This window comes from Coenobita brevimanus, chromosome 20, assembly GCF_032717465.1.
Source record: "Coenobita brevimanus isolate Jiangsu-jjx chromosome 20, ASM3271746v2, whole genome shotgun sequence".
In the NCBI taxonomy this organism is placed as follows: domain Eukaryota; kingdom Metazoa; phylum Arthropoda; class Malacostraca; order Decapoda; family Coenobitidae; genus Coenobita; species Coenobita brevimanus.
This window is the reverse complement of record NC_136973.1, coordinates 17,389,012-17,407,471: the sequence shown is the minus strand read 5'-3', so window position 1 is coordinate 17,407,471 and position 18,460 is coordinate 17,389,012. Positions and strand designations below refer to the sequence as shown.

The window sequence follows — 18,460 nt, the reverse complement described above, 5'->3', positions numbered from 1 at the left end:
GGTGTGGGTGTGTGGGTGTGGGTGTGGGTATAGGTGTGTATGTGTATGTATGTGTTTGTGTCTGGGTGTGAGTGTGTCTGGCTATGGGTGTGTTTGGGTGTGGGTGTGAGTGTGTAATCACTTAAACTCTTTGTATGGCATAAGGACGAAAATTATGGAGTAATGGCACTGGAAATGGGACAGTTTTGGAATGTGTGTGGCGTGTGCAAAGTGGGTTAAATAATGAATAACAGGAACTGAGAAATTGGTGTGAGGAGCCTTATTGATAACATAAACAGTTGGTGTGGTCATGAAGAGAGAATGGAGAATAATAGGAACTGAAAAATTGTTGGTGTGAGGAGGCTTATTGATAACACATAATGATATACAGTTGGTGTGGTCATGAAGAGAGAATGGATCTTGATAGGTTGTTAAAAAGTAAAGTCGAGTTTGAAAGTCGGCGGAGGTTTGAATGTTGTAGTTGTTGTTGCAACCCCAGGTTCATCTCGTTGCGATCCCAATGGAAATCAGAAGCTTCTACCCGTCGTTTCCAAAGTCTTTGGTTGAGGTTATATTTAAAGACTGTCTTGCAATAGTGATGTGCATGTGGTGAATGAATGTGTTGTGGTGTGGGGGGTTGCCTTGCAGTGTGGGCAAAGTAACTTGTTTGTGAGTTGTATTTTGTGTCGGAACCGTAGCAGGGAACAGTGGTGACCACATCGCAGTCTGACTATACTGTTTTTTTTTTTTTTTTTTTAAGACGAAGATGCACTTGACAGGTTGATGATGACTGACTGAATGCGACATGCCCGAGTAACATAGGTGTATTTCAAATAATCACCAAGTAATGTGACATTACCTGGTAATTATTTGAAATACGAGGATGTTATTCGAACATGTTGCATTCAGCCAATCATCACCAACCTGTCAAGTGCATCTTCGCCTCAATTTAAAAAAAAAGAAGGAATGAGTATAGGTGTGTTCGTGTCTTTCTGGGTAGGGTTGATGAGGAGTGTATGTCTTGTGGTGGTTCACGAAGGATGCTGTTTGACTGATGGGTTTGGATGGCTGTGGTGGCTAATGGCTGTGTTTATGCACTGTATGTCTGTGATTTGTAGTGTTGGGTGATCTGTGATTTGTATTATTGGGTGGAGAAGGGGGTATGTTGCTGAGATACTCTGTGTAGTGTTGGGCAGTTGTTCGTTAGTTTATTTTTGGATGGCGGTGATGCAACATGAAATTGCAAGGGTGAGATGGGTACTGAGCTACAGCAATTAACTGTCTCACGTATTCATATGATCTTTGGAAATAATTTTGCATCTTGATGAAAGTGATCTATAATAATGATTTTGATGCATACTGTACTTATTCTTTAGGCTTTGTTCGTCTCCTTAACTCTGCTGACTCCCTTCGGTCTCTCTCTCTCTCTCTCTTCAGGGATGGCCCGACCGGGAGAGGGGGGTCCCCCCCCCCAGTGTGTGTTCTGAGTTGGTCAAAGAATTACTGAGTTGGTCAAAAATCGAGAAGTCATTTAGCAGGTTTAAGTTTTTAAAAACATAGGCCTATTTGCGAAACCGAACCAAAGAAAAAACGTTACATTATCTGATGGTTCTAGCTTGTGAAAGTGATCTAACTGATCAGTTGGATCTTCAAAAAAACTGCAAATTGGTGGAAACTCATGAAAACATGAATAAAATTCTAAAAGCCATTATCATTACACACTCTGTATATACAGGTTGTTACTGCTGAATCCTTATTAATCCATTATCCACATTCACTTCAAGTTGACTCAACATTCGTTTTTCACCTTTTTCCTTATTTGACTTACCAAGTGTGATTTGTGTATGTGTATGTTATTTTTTTTTTTAAGTAGTCAGTTTAAGCATCTTGAATCTCTCACTGTATGACTGAAAATCAGTGAACAGTAGTGCAATTTTGAATAAAGTTGTGTCTATATGCACCAGAAATCCAGAATGAGAGTTTGTTAAAATTTGTCACCAGTAAATAAATTACTTTCCAGGAAATACTGTAAGTCTGTTACAATAAAAATTACTTTCTCATAAATTTGGTTTGTTTCCATCTATTTAGTTGGTCAAACCGTAACGTCAAACGGATCAAATTGGTCAAAATTGTCCTTACCCTCCCCCCAATCACATACTCCTCGGGCCATCCCTGTCTCTCTCTCTCCCTCTATACACACACACACACACACACACACACACACACACCACTGTTCCTCTGAATTCTCTGCTTGTTTCTCTTCCCCATTACGACTGAAACGAGGCACTAGCCTTGCCCCATCCTCTCACCCGCTCTGTGATGCATCTGTTAACTAGTAATCTGCCTTTCTTGTATATGACTAGTTAATTGTTGAAATGTCTTAGGATGTCTTTTTCCAGTGCATAGTGCCACATTATTTCGAACGCTGTGCATCCAGGCATCTCAATGAAATGGATATTTGTGTTTACGTTTCTTTGGATGGAACTGACAGGGTTTTGATTTATGATGGTCACATACAAATCAGTCCTAGTCATTCTAAGAACGAGACTTCAATTCCCATCTCTTGATGTAGCTGTTGTTGTTGTTGTTGTTGTTGTTGTGTAACCCTGGTCTCTCTGGCCAGCGCAGAGCCTTGACCACCGTCAAGCAATCGCCTCTGCAGGGCTGTCCCGTGCAGTGATGGGGTGAAACTAGAATATCCGGCCTTGAGCTGCATTTAGGCTCGCTACGCCACTATCTTTATAGGCAGCAGTTTGTTTAGTACAACTGTTGCCCTTGTAACAATATTTTCATATCATACAATATATTTCAGCACAAGTATACATACTCGTAATGTTTTCCCAAACTAGACTTTCGGCGTTGATTTTTATTAGTGCCATATTTACTAATAGCGAATACTTTCATGTTAGAAAGGACGGGAGCCCCTCGAAGAACCACCCATGCTGGAGATGCTGCTATTGTCGCAGCAGCAGGGGCAACACCTCTTACGATCGCGGTGGCCATAAGGGACAGTCTTCAGTGAGATGTGTCCGCGCTGACTGTCAGGCAAAGGCTGCATGACGCTGGTATACACTATAGAATTCCAGCAATGATGGAAAGCCTGATACAACAACACAGAGAGGGGAGGTTAGCCTTTGCTCAATGCTACTTTTAGAAGAATCTAGACTTTTGGTCGCGAGTCATCTTCATGGATGAGAAGTGTTTCTCCTCCACCTCGCATGGTAGGGTTCACTGCTGGAGAAGAAACAACACCAGGTATATGATATTACCATTTTTATTACTGATAAAATTCCGTACTGTTATTCCACCCCCCCCCAAGGCTTCGTCTTCGTTGCAGTCATCTGTTTTCTGTTCACCTCGCTGTTACAATAATTAACCGATATTCAGACTTTCACCTATGGAATAGGTCAATAATGAAGCTGTCTTCCGCAGTCTGCATACCCCTCCGTCCTTGATTTCCAGTCTTTTAAAGGCAATATGACCAGGCATCTAAAATAATCATGATCCCTTGTTTTGGTCTTATTCTGTTCATATTATCCTGGAAAAAGACATGATTCCTTCTACTCTTTGCCTCTATTTTCTTTGTATAAAGACATTAGTGCCGAGAAAAACTGTGATCAGTTCTAAATAATATAAGGTTAGGGGGGCATGTCATCAACTAGTATTCTGTCTAATGGCTGCAACAATACAAATATAGATATATATATATATATATATATATATATATATATATATATATATATATATATATATATATATATATATATATTTCGCATGCAGATGCGAGAGGGTCGACATTTGTGAGGAGGCACGATCGGATCACGTTACCTGTAACATCTGGGGATACCTGACTCTACATGGCCTGGGTGACATGTTCAGCATCGAGGGGCGTTTTACTGCTGACCAGTGTGTCCATATCCTGAAGGAACGTTCCCTGCCATCTTTACGTGCAAAGGGTTTCCCGTTCCAAGATGGACCTGTAATTTCCATGCATGACCGGTGCCCCATCCACACCGCACGTGTAGTACGGCAGTGGTTTCAGAGACAAAACATACTTCACCTCTCAGACTGGCCCGCCAAAGGGGCCAATCTAAATGTAACAAACATGTTTAGGCTGACATGATTAATTCCTGGCAGCCAGGAGACGAGAGGACAAGAAATGATCTCCTCGACCACGTAAACGCCCAGCAGGAACCTTGCCGGCGCAAACACGACTTCATCCGTGGCCTTGTAAGCTCCATGCCTGATAGGTTGCAAGCAGTGATTGGGAAAGAGGTAGGCTGGACCCGATATTGATGTGAAAAGTTAGGCAACAGTTATCATTATATTAAGGATATGTATGCATATTATATAGATAGATACTGTTGATAGATAGATAGAGATAGATAGATATAATAGACAATAGCTAGATATAATAGTTATAATAGACATATATTATAAATGGGAGAAATGGAGTTCCCCGAGCTAAGCCCTGTATTGGACTATATAGCCCCGCTAGGGTTACAGGAGTGTGTGTGTTTGTGTATGTGTGTGCGTGTGTTTGTGTGCGTGTTTTTGTTTGTGCGTGTATGTGTGTGTGTGTGTGTTTGTGTGTGCGTGTGTGAGTTTGTGTGTGCATGTGTGTGTAGGTGTGTGTGTGTGTGTGTGTGTGTGTGTGTGTGTGTGTGTGTGTGTGTGTGTGTGTGTGTGTGTGTGTGTGTGTTTCAGTGGGAGAATAGTCAGCTCACAAATCACTTATTGATTCATATCAGACTTCTTCATTTCCCTCTATTTGTGTATTGTAACTTATTACTTGTATACATATTTTCATCACAACCGCATAATGTCCACGTATTTCCTTCATTAATATGTAATAATACTTGCCAATATCTGTATAAATATCCGTTTCATCTCAAATTTCGCATTCGTCGTGTGAGTGAAACTGTTCCGGTATTTGCTGCTCTGTCTGTGGTGGCGAGCGGTTCGGGGTATTAACATGTCGTCCAGAAAGAGCTGACCGAGGCTTGTGCCTTCCTCTTTGGGTGTAGTACGAACTTCTGAACGGAGCTGTACGTTGTTCATGCAGAGGATGGTAATGTTAAATGATCTGAGTAACACAGACAAGGATAGCGAGGTGTAATAAACAAAGTAAATCGCTTAGGAAAAGGTGTTAGGGAGCTTCCTTAACCGGCAAGAATACGGGCCCTTGACTTTAATTCCTGGTTCTCAACCCGTCCACCAAGTCTGGGCAGAGTCGGATCAGATCTCCTTACGCCGACTTTGCCGTGTGATTCTTATCTTTTACTTTATTATTCCCGAAAAACATAGTGAACTCCTTGGCTAACCCTCAACTATTCCACCAAGTTTGGCTAAAATCGAATCAGCTCTGTGTGTGTGTGTGTGTGTGTGTGTGTGTGTGTGTGTGTGTGTGTGTGTGTCAGTCAGTCATGAGGGTGAACGTGTATGTGGGTGGGTGGTGGTGTGGGTGTTTGTGTGTATGTACAGAATGACACACACACACACACACACACACACACACACACACACACACACACACACACACACACACACACACACTGAGCAAAACAACACCCTGCTTGCGGTGTAATAAACGGAGATGAAAACAAGTAGAGAGAGAGAGAGAGAGAGAGAGAGAGAGAGAGAGAGAGAGAGAGAGAGACAGACAGACAGACAGACAGACAGAGAGAAGCTGGAATTTGGGAAGGTAAGAGGAGATAAGGAAGGTGGAACGTCTGAAGAGGAAGAGTAAAGAGATGAGAGGAAATGGATGAGAAAGAGTGAAAGAGGAGGCAAGCTAAGAGGGAAGAAGGAAGGAGGAACAGAAGTAAGGGAGATGAGAGAATGTAGGGAAACGAGGAGAGGGAAAACTGAGATCAGAGGAAAGAAAGGAAGAATGGGAAGAGGAGGACAGAAGAGGGAAGAGGAGAAATTGAAGGAGAGGGAAGAAATGAAGCTATGAGAAGAATGTAGGAAAGACAGAAAGAAAGGGGGAGGAGGAAGCGGAGGACAGAAGAGGGAAGAAGCGAAAATGAAGGAGAGGGAAGGAATGAAGCAGTGAGAAGAATGGAGGAAAGATAGGAAGGAAGGAAGGAAGAGGAGGACAGAACAGGGAGGAAGGGAAAGTGAAGGATAGGTAAGGCATGAAGTAGGATGGAAGGGAGAAGGGAAGGAGGGAACAGAAGATTGTGAGAAAAAGAAAGAAACAAAGAGAATGGAAAAGGGAGGTGACAAAAATAGAGAATGGAGGAAAAGTATGGGTAGCTTGAACAAAAAGAAAATCAAAGAAGAGAAGAGAACTGAGGGGAAGAAGCAAAGGAAGGAGGAAATAAAGGAGAGAGAGAGAGAGAAAGAAGGGAGCTGGCGAGATATGTTGGAGAGAATTATGTAGGTGGTGGAGGCTTCTAGCATGCTGATGAGAGAGAGAGAGAGAGAGAGAGAGAGAGAGAGAGAGAGAGAGAGAGAGAGAGAGAGAGAGACTTACATGTTCGTATATTTTATCTACATTAAACATCTTCACATATAAACTGTATCTTAATGTTTGTTTTACTGAAAATTATCGCTGTAACACCCCCGTCTTAGAGTTTATTTTGGATATGGGAGGATAATATCATTTTGTATGTGATTTATACAGAGAATGGCGATACTGGAAGGACTTATGTAACGCAGAAAGGGACAATATGGTGTAATAAACAAAACAAGTAGCCTAGGAAAATGTGTTATGCCCATCCACACGAGCGGGCAATGCCTGACGGGCACTGCGCGCTGAGTTTATATCCCTCGGTTCTTTAGCAGTGTTACCAGATCGAGCAGTGTCTGGCGGCCATTGGTCACTGCTGGGCACACTTGATTTTGTTGTCCACACGGCAAGCATTGCCTCAACAACGGGCGAGGGTGTTATAGACAGTTTGCCAGTGGTTTCCCTGGTTATGACGTCATCTACTCTCGTGCCCGCCAGCCACCTTCTAAATGTGTGAAGTGGAACGTGATTTGGTATCATTGTTTGCCCGTCGGGCACAGCCCGCTCGTGTGGACGGGCCTTAGGGAGCTTCCTGACATCTGCCTCTGCCTCTGCTTCTGCCTCTGCCTCTCCCTCTGCCTCTGCCTCTGCCTCTGCCTCTGCCTCTCCCTCTGCCTCTGCCTCTGCCTCTGCCTCTCCCTTTTCCTTCTCCTGTCCCTCCCCTTCTCTCTCTCTCTCTCTCTCTCTCTCTCTCTCTCTCTCTCTCTCTCTCTCTAATTGATCTTGACCTCTGACCGACTGTTCTCAAACTCACATTACTTCACGTTTCCCTGACCCTCAACCCCCCCCCTACCAAGTACGGGTCAAATCAGAGAAAATGTTAATATTTACCTTGCCCTGTGACTTTGGTCCCTATTCCTGTCGATTAAGGAAGCTCCCTAACACCTCTTCCTAAGCGATTTATTTTGTTTATTCCTCCTTGCCGTTCTTTGTTACTTAGATCATTCTGATATCACCATACTGTGCATAAAAAACATGCAAAATGATACTAGCCAGTCGTATCTAGAAATAAATCGGTAAGGATGAGGTGTCAGGGAGCTTCCTTACTCGCAGTCATCTGATCCATCCACAAAATTCGGTCCACGTCAAATAAAAATTGAATTAATTGACCGAATCTTGAACCTTGCCTCATTATTTTTATTTTTATCCAGTTATTCTAAAAAGTGAATTCCTCCATCCTCTCCTGATCCCTAACCCTTCCACAGAATTTGGTCTAATTCGGATCAAAATTGGGTTGACCTTTCTCTTATGACTTGCTTTATTAACTTAATTTTCAAGGAACATAGCTAGGTAGTAAAAAAAAAATGCTAAAAATCAAAGGACAGTAAATGGTTGAGTCATTTTAGAAGTAGACTAATATATATATATATATATATATATATATATATATATATATATATATATATATATATATATATATATATATATATAAATGATGATGGGGGAGGCGGAGGCTCAATCGGTAGAGAGGTGCCCTGCAGTCCTACCGGACCCAGGTTCAAATCCCCGCTGGGGCAGGGAACAGTTTAAGGATTTGAATTTCTTGAAAGCAGACTTTACTGATCTACCAGTAGACCCGCCGACATGTAAAAATACCCCCGCTAATACCTATACACCAGTCCTGTATGAGACAGCCCTAGCATGTATTCAATATGGACGGTGGGTATTAGTGCCGAAGTGGTGACATGTAGAGGTGTACGGTATGTAGGAAGGACTACTGGGCCTTGAGTGCAGGCTGTGAAGCCTATGCCCAGAGTCGGTCACATAAATATATATATATATATATATATATATATATATATATATATATATATATATATATATATATATGCTGTGAAGTTTTTAGGAAGGTGAGGAAAACACTATCAAGAAAACCCATAAAATCTAACCTTTGTTAAGGAAGCCACGAGAGCAAAGTGGTTTGCCAGCCATGTTTCCTGCTGCTGACCTCTGCCTCCTGGACCAGCTTGGTGTTGCTGGGAAAAGAATGTGCCCGTGATATTACGCATGTTCAGGGTGTGGCGAGGGCGATGGGATTCCATCATAGGGCCAGTTAGTCAGCGTACAGGGACACAAAGTCGACCCCTGTGTGGCTGTTTTAAAACTAAATAACGAAGACAGTTTTGACCTGATTTTCTTCACGTTTGGTGGAAGGGTTGAGGGTCAGCTAAACTTACGAATTTTTGATGAGTGATCCTAACCCAAAACCTGGTTCCAAAAAGATATATTTTTTAATTAGTGTGAGTCATATACACAAAACATTTTCAATGTACTTATTAATCTCGCCTTGTGAATCTTTGTGAAAATAACTCAAGGCTCCGGTGATCGTCTTAGGGGATACTAGGATGACCCTTTTAATTCTCCTCGAGACATTGTTGGAGCTGGAGAGGGCTAAAATCAAATAGATTCTCAGACTGTAAGTAATTCAGTGACACAGGCTTTCCTAGTTCCGCCCCTGGGTGGGTCCTGCAGTTATAACATGCCTATTAAAGTCTCCCCCCCCCTCTCTCTCTCTCTCTCTCCCAAGTTAAGTAGAATAAGCCAAAACGTTGCTGTCGCTTTTGAACGGATTGAACAATAATAATAATAATGATGATGAAAATAATAATAATAATAATAATAATAATAATAATAATAATAATAATACCTTTTCCTCCAAATAAGGATAAATTCTAGGTAGAAAAATCATGTTTGAAGCTAAAGAATAACCAATAGATTTAATTTAAAAATATATCTTCCAGGAACTATAATTTGAAGACTGTTACTTATATCAAGGAGAGAGAGAGAGAGAGAGAGAGAGAGAGAGAGAGAGAGAGAGATGCATTGATGTAACAAAAAAAAAAGATCGAAAAAAAATCACCCACACCCGATTTGACATATAAAAATTGAAAAATTGGCCCACGGCAATAAATCCCTCTAGTGCATTGTTCAGCCAGTAATTACATACATTTCTCGAATGGCAGTTTTCCGAACCGCTCATTGTATGCTCTTAACAACACGGCCACGCGATGCGGACGTACAGTTGGGTGGAAATGATTTGTGTTATTCGATAGGCGGAGGGAAATGCAGGATGCTGTGTGTGTGTGTGTGTGTGTGTGTGTGTGTGTGTGTGTGTGTGTGTGTGTGTGTGTGTGTGTGTGTGTGTGTGTGTGTGTGTGTGTGTGTGTGTGTGTGTGTGTGTGTGTGTGTGTGTGTGTGTGTGTGTGTGTGTGTGTGTGTGAGAGAGAGAGAGAGAGAGAGAGAGAGAGAGAGAGAGAGAGACTCGGAAGCACTGGCTCGCATCCAAGATATCTCCAATTTGATGTCCATGACAACCACGAAATCTTTGTTCAGTCCGTCATGGTCCTTCTATATAATGTATTTTGAAGGTACACTCTCTCTCTCTCTCTCTCTCTCTCTCTCTCTCTCTCTCTCATTTGGCAGTTAGTTAATGGCATTTATCCGCTGACAGAGACAGCTGATTGTCTGTGTGTTTGTGAATTTTTACATGTTTATATTTGTTTTTGTTTGTTAATAGTATACTGGTCTATTTATGTAGTCGTGTTGCTGATGATATTGTGTGTGTGTGTGTGTGTGTGTGTGTGTGTGTGTGTGTGTGTGTGTGTGTGTGTGTGTGTGTGTGTTTTGTAATACTCTCTGGTCGTTCATAAATCAATCCTTTTCCATAATCATATTTACCTACCATTTCACCAGCCTGGATACACACCTCACCTTAATTACTCTTTTCCAGCCAGTTCTTATGTTTAATCTGTCTTTTCAGAAAAGGTATACTTTCTTGCTTTTTTTTTTTATCTCTGTATATTATTAACTTGGATAGATTTTCAAGGTGGAAGTAGATAATCGCTTTTCTTAATCCCTTCCCTGCAAGATGCCTCACTAAAATGAATTAAAATCCTGTCTGTCATTTGTTTCCCTGTGATAGAGACCGATAACCCTGTATTCCCCTCAGGTAAGGAGGCTCCCTAACACCTCTTCCTTAGCGATTTATTTTTGGATACGGCTGGTTAATATCCCCTTAGATGCTATTTATGAAAAATATGGTGATGTTTGGAGGATTTATATAACACAGAATACACGAAGAATGTATAACACAGAGTAGGAGAGGAAGCAAAATAAATCACTTAGGAAAAGGTGTTACGGAGCTTCTATAACCGGTGAGAGTGCGGGCCATGGACAGTGGGAAATACAAGCAGAAATGATTTCCATAATTTCCCATGTGTATACAGAAAAGAATGGGGACAGCAGTTGGATATAAGTTTATAAATTTAGATGCATTAATATTTCTTTTTTTTTTTAATTCTAACTTGGCCTAAAACCATATCGAGTGCTTAGTTATAGCAATATATTATCACTAGAATCGGATGCTCGTCACGAAGAAGTGCAGTGGATTAGAGAGTCACAGCATTTTCTTTTTCTTTCATTAAGTTACAGGAAAGAAAGCTACAGAGTTTTTCATTTCACCGTATCTCACTGTTTCTTACCATCTCAGTGTATTTCACCACATTTCACTGTTCTTCACATCTCTCTATTTCACTTCACCTACTTAACTTCACTTCTGATTACATTTCACTCACTTAACCTCTCCTCATGGTATTTCGTTTCACCTACCTATAACAGATTATCTCACTGTTTCATATCTCTCTGTATTTCACCTCATTTCGTTGTACTTCACTGCATCTTACCTCTTTATATATCTCAATGTTTTGTCCTCACCTCAGTGGGTTTCGTTCAGGTACTGTTTATCTTATCTCACTATTATCTCACTACATTTCATATCATCTCGCTTTCTTTCCAACAGTTTCACTCTTTAATCTATTTTCACTGTATTTCACTTCATCTCACTGTATTTCATTTCTGTTTCATGCCACTTCATTAAACCTCACTTTATTAATCCCCAACTCAAAATCTTGTGCCTCATCTCACAAATCATCTCACTTAGCTTACTTCACTTCATTTCACTTCCTTCCTGACTTCACCTCACCTCTCCAAGGCCCGGACACACTTGCCCCCGAACAGGTGATCGTCAAGAGGAAACGAGGCTCAGGGGGCCATCCAACGTTCGGACTCGAATATTGAAGCAGCTCTAACCCGGTGTTTCGTTTCGTCTTGTCGATCATATGTTTGGGGGCAAGTGCGTCCGGGCCCTTAGACCTAACTTGCCCTAGCCTAACCTTGCTTTTCCTTACCCTACCAAGCCCAACCTAACCCTCCATCACCTGACCTGACAATCTGACCTGACCCAATCATACATGACCTAACCTAACCTACCATAACCGAACCCTCCATCAGGTGACCCAACTCACTTTAACCTGTACTAACCTAACTTGACTTCACCTAACATTCCATCAGGTGACCTAATATCAATCTAACCTGTCCTGACCTTACATGACATTATCTTATCTAATCAAGCCTAACCTTAGCTCACCTAAACTCATTTTTTTTTTTTTCCGAGGCGAAGATGCACTTGGCAGAATGATGATGACTGGCTGAATGCAACATTACTTTATAATCTCTTTACTCGTTAGCATTATTAAATTGACAACATATATCTGAGGGAGACATTTGGGTTAGTAAGTGTTATTCAGACATGTTGCATTCAGCCAATCATCATCAACCTGTCAAGTGCATCTTCGCCTCAATTAAAAAAAAAAAAAAAAAAAACGAGTGGGATGACCTAAATTAATGCTGACCCAACCGAACCAGACATTTCATTTAACGTGCCCTACATTTATCTAACCTAATCTAACCTAACCTAGTATTTGCTCCATATCCTCAACAGCATGTACAAATAGTGCATCACATAACAGCGTCACATAACAAAACATAGCGTAACCTTGATTCTCTCCCTCAACAATGGTGGGTGAGGGAGTCAGGTGGTAAAATGAATGGTACATAGCATAGCATAACATAGCATAGCAACATAATATAGCAAAAAACATAACATATCCTTGCCTGTCTCCCCTACAGCACGAGTTAGTAGTACGCGGTGATGCAGGGGGTCACGTGGTACACTGCATGGTACATAACAACGTAACATAACATAACATAACATAACATAACATAACCTTGCTTCTCTCCTCAACAGCACAAATTAGTGGTGCGTGGTGAGGCAAGGGGTAGGTGAAACAGTGCATGGTACATAACACGACATAACACAGCATACCATAACACAGCATAACATGACAACCTAGCATAACATAACATAACATAACATACCCTTGCTTCTCTCCCCAACAGCACGAGCCAGTGGTGCGTGGTGAGGCAAGACGTAGGGTGAAACTGCATGGTACATAACATAGCATAACATTGTCTCTCTTCTTTCCCAAGCAGCACGACTTAGTGTTGCGCGGTATGGAGGTTGTTGGATGGTGTAATCAATGGTGCATAACATAACATAGCATAACATAACATAGCGTAACCTTGATTCTCTCCCTCAGCGGTGGTGGAGCAGGGAGTCAGGTGGTACAATACATGATACTGTAGATTACATAACAAAGCATAACATAACATAGCCTTGCCTCTCTCGCCAACAGCACGAGCTAGTGGTACGTGGTGAGGCAGGGGGTGGCGTGGTACACTCTATGGTACATAACATAGCATAACATAACATAGCATAACATAGCCTTGCCTCTCTCGCCAACAGCACGAGCTAGTGGTACGTGGTGAGGCAGGGGGTGGCGTGGTACACTCTATGGTACATAACATAGCATAACATAACATAGCATAACATAGCCTTGCCTCTCTCGCCAACAGCACGAGCTAGTGGTACGTGGTGAGGCAGGGGGTGGCGTGGTACACTCTATGGTACATAACATAGCATAACATAACATAGCATAACATAGCCTTGCCTCTCTCGCCAACAGCACGAGCTAGTGGTACGTGGTGAGGCAGGGGGTGGCGTGGTACACTCTATGGTACAGGTAACAGTGGTCGACGTGAACGACAACCCTCCCGCCTTCACAAACGACCTGGCAGAAGTGGTCGTGCTAGAAGAGGACGACTCCCACCTGCCTGCCACTATATTTAAGGTTAGTGTGTGTGTGTGTGTGTGTGTGTGTGTGTGTGTGTGTGTGTGTGTGAGAGAGAGAGAGAGAGAGAGAGAGAGAGAGAGAGAGAGAGAGAGCGTCTGTCTGTGTCTGTCTGTCTGTCTGATTGTCTGTGTCTGTCTGGCTGTATGTATGTGCGTTTGTGTGGATCTGTGTGTGCTTGCTAGTTTATGTGTTTGTTTGTCTGTGAAAGGTGTTTGTGTTTATGTGCTTGTTTGTATGTTTGCTTGTATATGTTTATGAGCTTGTGTGTGTGTGTGTGTGTGTGTGTGTGTGTGTGTGTGTGTGTGTGTGTGTTGTAGGAGGTAAGCATTTAACCAACAAGTAAAGCATTATCATCCCTTTTTATTTCACCCTCCCGACACGTCACGGATCCAGGTGAGTCTCCTGTAGTCCAATATTCATTTATGCAACAGGTCAACTCTGGAACTGTCTCCCTCTGTCTGTATTTCCTACTTACTATGATCTCCAGTCTTCCAAACGCAGTGTGTCCAGGCATCTCGAAGTGAACGCATCTTGAATCTGGCTCTCGTTTTTATTGTTTTTGTTTTTGTTTTTCTTGGAAGGAACGGTTTGCGGGCTCCTGGCCTTTGGTTCCTTCTTCCTTGCATAAAAAAAAAAATGAAAACAGGGAAGGGAGAGGACAGGGAGATTAAACATTCTATATATAAGCCAAAAGAGGGTCCAAGAGGGGCAGAAACTGTTGTGACGGGGCAGTAAACAATTAATTCTCTATGTTCATATATATTCTTCTGCCTAGACAGTGTATGGTGCTGTAAACGAAGAACAGAAACACACACACACACACACACACACACACACAATAAACTAAAGACGAATCAGGCTGAATGGGGAGAGAGAGAGAGAGAGAGAGAGAGAGAGAGAGAGGAAGAAATTGAAAGAAAAGGCGAAAAATATGGAAAAAAAATGAAGGAAAGTTAAGGAATGAAGGAGAGAGTGAAGGACTAGTGAAAGCAATGAAGGTTCTGGAAGCTCCCTAATAGCTTTTCCTAAGCGACTTATTTTACTTATTACACCTTACTGTCCATCTCCGAATTATATAAGTCCTTTTAATATCGCCATACTCTGCACAGATAACGTGCAAAGGGATATTAACCAGCCATATCCGAAAATAAATAGCTAAGGAAAAGGTGTTAGGGAGAATGCGAATCCAAGACAGAAAGAACGATGGAGAGAAGAGAGAGACGAGAGGATAGTGCGAAAGAAAAAAAAAACAAAGAAATAAGATAAAAGAAAGTGAGAAAAAGAGAGATAACAATGGAAAGGAAAGGATGCAAGGAAGGAAAAATATATATTAGAGAAAATTTACCCCCAAAGTGAGAAATGTGAAAATAAAGCAAGAAAAAGTGAGTGAGCACAAGGTGTTGAGCGACGACAACAACCTGAGGAGAGAGAGAGAGAGAGAGAGAGAGAGAGAGAGAGAGAGAGAGAGAGAGAAGTGTGAAACTATAGGCATAATTTGACGTCGTAAAAATAGATAAAAAATAAAAAGGAAGATATAGTAAAGCAAGTGTGAAAAGTGAAGGAAGAAAGGAGGACGTGGAAGGAGAAATAATGGGGAAGAGAAAGATGAAGGAAGTGGAGGGAAGGAGGGAGGGAGGAGGGAAGAGAGAAGAGTAGGAGGAGGGAAGGAAATGAAAAGAAGAGGGAGGGAGGAAGGAAGGGAGGGGGATGATGAAGATGGAGAAAGGAAAGGGAAGCAGGGAGAGAGGTAGGAATGGAGAGAGGAAGAGATAAGAAAAACACCCTCAAGAGCTGCTTGTCAAAGTCATTGACAGGAGAGAGAGAGAGAGAGAGAGAGAGAGAGAGAGAGAGAGAGAGAGAGAGAAACACAATACTCTTATAGTTTGTGTATTTTGAGTGATTTAGTTTTTTTTTTTTTATGTCAGGAAGAAGGAACCAAAGGCCACGAGCCCGCAAAACTGTTCCCTCCAAGAGAAAAACAAAATACAAGAGAGAGCCAAATTCAAGATCCATTCATTTCGAGATGCCTGGACATATTGCATTTGAAAGACTGGAGATCATAGGAAGCAGGAAATACAGACAGAGGGAGACAGTTCCAGAGTTGACCTGTTGCATAAATGAAGGACTGGGAGTAACGGTTAACTCTTGAATTAGAGAGTTGGACAGAATAGGGGTGAGAGTTTGCTGCTAGACGGGTGCTACGCGCCCGTCGTAGAAGGGGAGGAATGCATGCAGACAGTTCAGAGGAACAATGACCATTGAAGTACTGATAGAAAAGAGATAAAGATGCAACATTGCGGCGAAGAGACAGAGGTTGAAGGGAGTCAGTAAGAGGGGGAAAGTTAATGAGACGAAAAGCCTTTGACTTCATCCTATTGAGAAGAGCTGTATGTGGGGAGCCTCCCCACACATGAGAGTTGTACCCCACACAGGGGCGGATAAAAACCCTGTACAGAGTCAACAATTGTGCAGGGGTAAAGAAGGAACAGAGTTGCCTTAGCCCACCCAATCGCTTGGAAGCAGATTTTACAAGAGATGTAATATGATCTTTCCAAGACAAGTCCCGAGCAAATGAAACCCCAAGCATGTTCAAGGATGATGCAGGATTAAGTTGAGTATTATTAAACATAAGTGGGTATACCTGTGGAAGATTTTGTCGGGTTGATAGGTGCAAAAACTGAGTCTTTGATGCATTAAAAACAACCAGATTATTTTTACCCCAGTCAGAGATACGAGCCAAGTCAGACATTAGGTGTGCCATAGCCTCATCCCTTGCCTGTTGAAGTAACTGCTGAGATGGACGTTGTGGGAATCGAATGGAAAGGTGAAGGGTGGAGTCATCAGCGTATGAGTGGATGGAGTTAGATGTACTGCTTAGAAGGTCATTGATGAATAAAAGGAAGAGAGTTGGTGGTAGGACAGAGCCCTAAGGAACACCGCTGTCAATAGATCTAGGAGAAGAACGATAGCCGTCTACCACAGCGGCTATAGAACGACCAGAAAGGAAGCTAGAGACGAAGGCACAGAAAGTAGGATAGAAACCGTAAGATGGCAGTTTGGAAATTAAAGATTTATGCCAGACTCGATCGAAAGCCTTTGAGATGTCAAGTGCAATGGCAAAGCTTTCGCCAAAGTCTCGAAAGGAGGATGACCAGGAGTCTGAAAGGTAGGTGAGAAGATCGCCTGTGGAGCGTCCCTGACGGAACCCATACTGACGATCAGAAAGAAGGTTGTGATAGGAAAGATGCTTTAAACTTTTTCTGTTAAGAATAGACTCAAAAACTTTTGAGATACATGATGTTAAAGCAATTGGGCGATAGTTAGAGGGTTGGGAATGGTCACCCTTCTTTGGGACTGGCTGAATCAGAGCAAATTTCCAGCAAGAAGGAAAGGTACAAGTTGACAGACAAAGGTGAAAGAGTTTGCCTAGGCAGGGTGTAAGCACAGAAGCACAGTTCTTGAGAACAACAGGAGGGACTCCATCAGGCCCGTATGCCTTATTAGTACTGAGGCCAGCAATGGCAGAAAATACATCAGCTGAAGAAATTTTAATGTTAGCCATGAGAAAGTCAGAAGGGGGAAGTGATGGAGGAACAGCACCGGAATCGTCTAAGGTGGAATTGTAGGAGAAAGTCTGAGCGAAGAGATCTGCTTTATCAGTAGAAGAAATAGCTACAGAGCCATCAGAGTAGAAAAGAGGAGGGAAGGATGATGAGGTAAAGTTGTTAGAAAGGTTTTTGGCAAGGTGCCAGAAGGAGCGGGAAGAGTTTGAGTTGGAGAGTTGAGAGCATTTTGTACGGATGAAATTATTTTTAGCAGAGCGAAGGACAGACTTAGCACGATTCCGGGCAGAAACGTATAAAAGATGTGATTCAGGGGTGGGTTGGCTCCGGTACCTTTTATAGGCCCTCTCCTTGTTGCAGACAGCATTAGAACAAGCGTGATTAAACCAAGGCTTTCTTGCGTTAGTCAAAGGATATGAGAAAGGAATGTATGCATCCATGGCCGGGAGAATACCCTCCGTAATGAGCAAGGTACACCCAGATGGCTCCCGGCCATGAAAGCAATAATCATTCCAGGGAAAATCAAAGAAGTACTGCCTGAGGGCCTCCCAGTCTGCAGCTCCAAAGTGCCAGAGACAACATTTTTTTGGAGAGTCCACAGGTCGTACCGGAGTGATAGGACAGGTTAAGGTAATAAGATTATGATCGGAGGAGCCCAATGGAGAGTAAAGATTAACAGCATAAGCAGAAGGATTAGTTGTAAGGAAGAGATCAAGTATGTTGGAGCTCTCTCCAAGGCGGTCAGGGATACGGGTAGGGTGCTGTACAAGCTGATCTAGGTCATTAAGGATAGAAAAGGTGTAGGCTTGTTCACCAGGTGGATCAGTGAAAGGAGAGGAGAGCCAAAGGTGGTGGTGAACATTGAAATCTCCAAGAATGGAGATTTCAGAGAAAGGAGAGATGAGTAGAATGTGTTCCATCGTAGAAGTAAGATAGTCAAAGAATTTTTGATAGTCAGTAGAATTAGGAGATAAGTAAACAGCACAGATATATTTAGTCAGAGAATGACAGGAAAGCCGAAGCCAGAGTGTAGAGAATTCAGAAGAATCGAGTTCAGGAACACGAGAGCAAGATAAGTTGTTGCGTATATATACACAACAGCCACCTTTGGCTTTGAAATGAGTATAGAGAAAGTAGGAGGATACAGAAAAGGGTTTGCTGTCAGTTGCCTCAGACAGCTGAGTCTCCGTTAGGAAAAGTAGGTGAGGTTTTGAGAAGGAGAGGTGGTGCTCAACAGAGCGAAAGTTAGAGGAAAGGCCACGAATGTTGCAGAAATGAAGAAGAAGAGAGTCAGACAGTGGTTCCAGGCACCTTGAGTCGTCACCGGGAGAGGGGCTGAAGGTGGGGGCATTTATGTATTATTTTTCCTG

General features: G+C 42.3%; 1 protein-coding gene across 1 annotated transcript in view; it reads left to right on the top strand.

Moving 5' to 3' along the window:
• LOC145391920 (putative neural-cadherin 2) overlaps positions 1 to 18,460 on the top strand; it is a 441,690-nt gene that overhangs the window by 324,955 nt on the left and 98,275 nt on the right. The window contains 1 exon segment of the mRNA XM_080266411.1: positions 13,360 to 13,524. Coding sequence (XP_080122537.1) covers positions 13,360 to 13,524 — 165 coding nt within the window.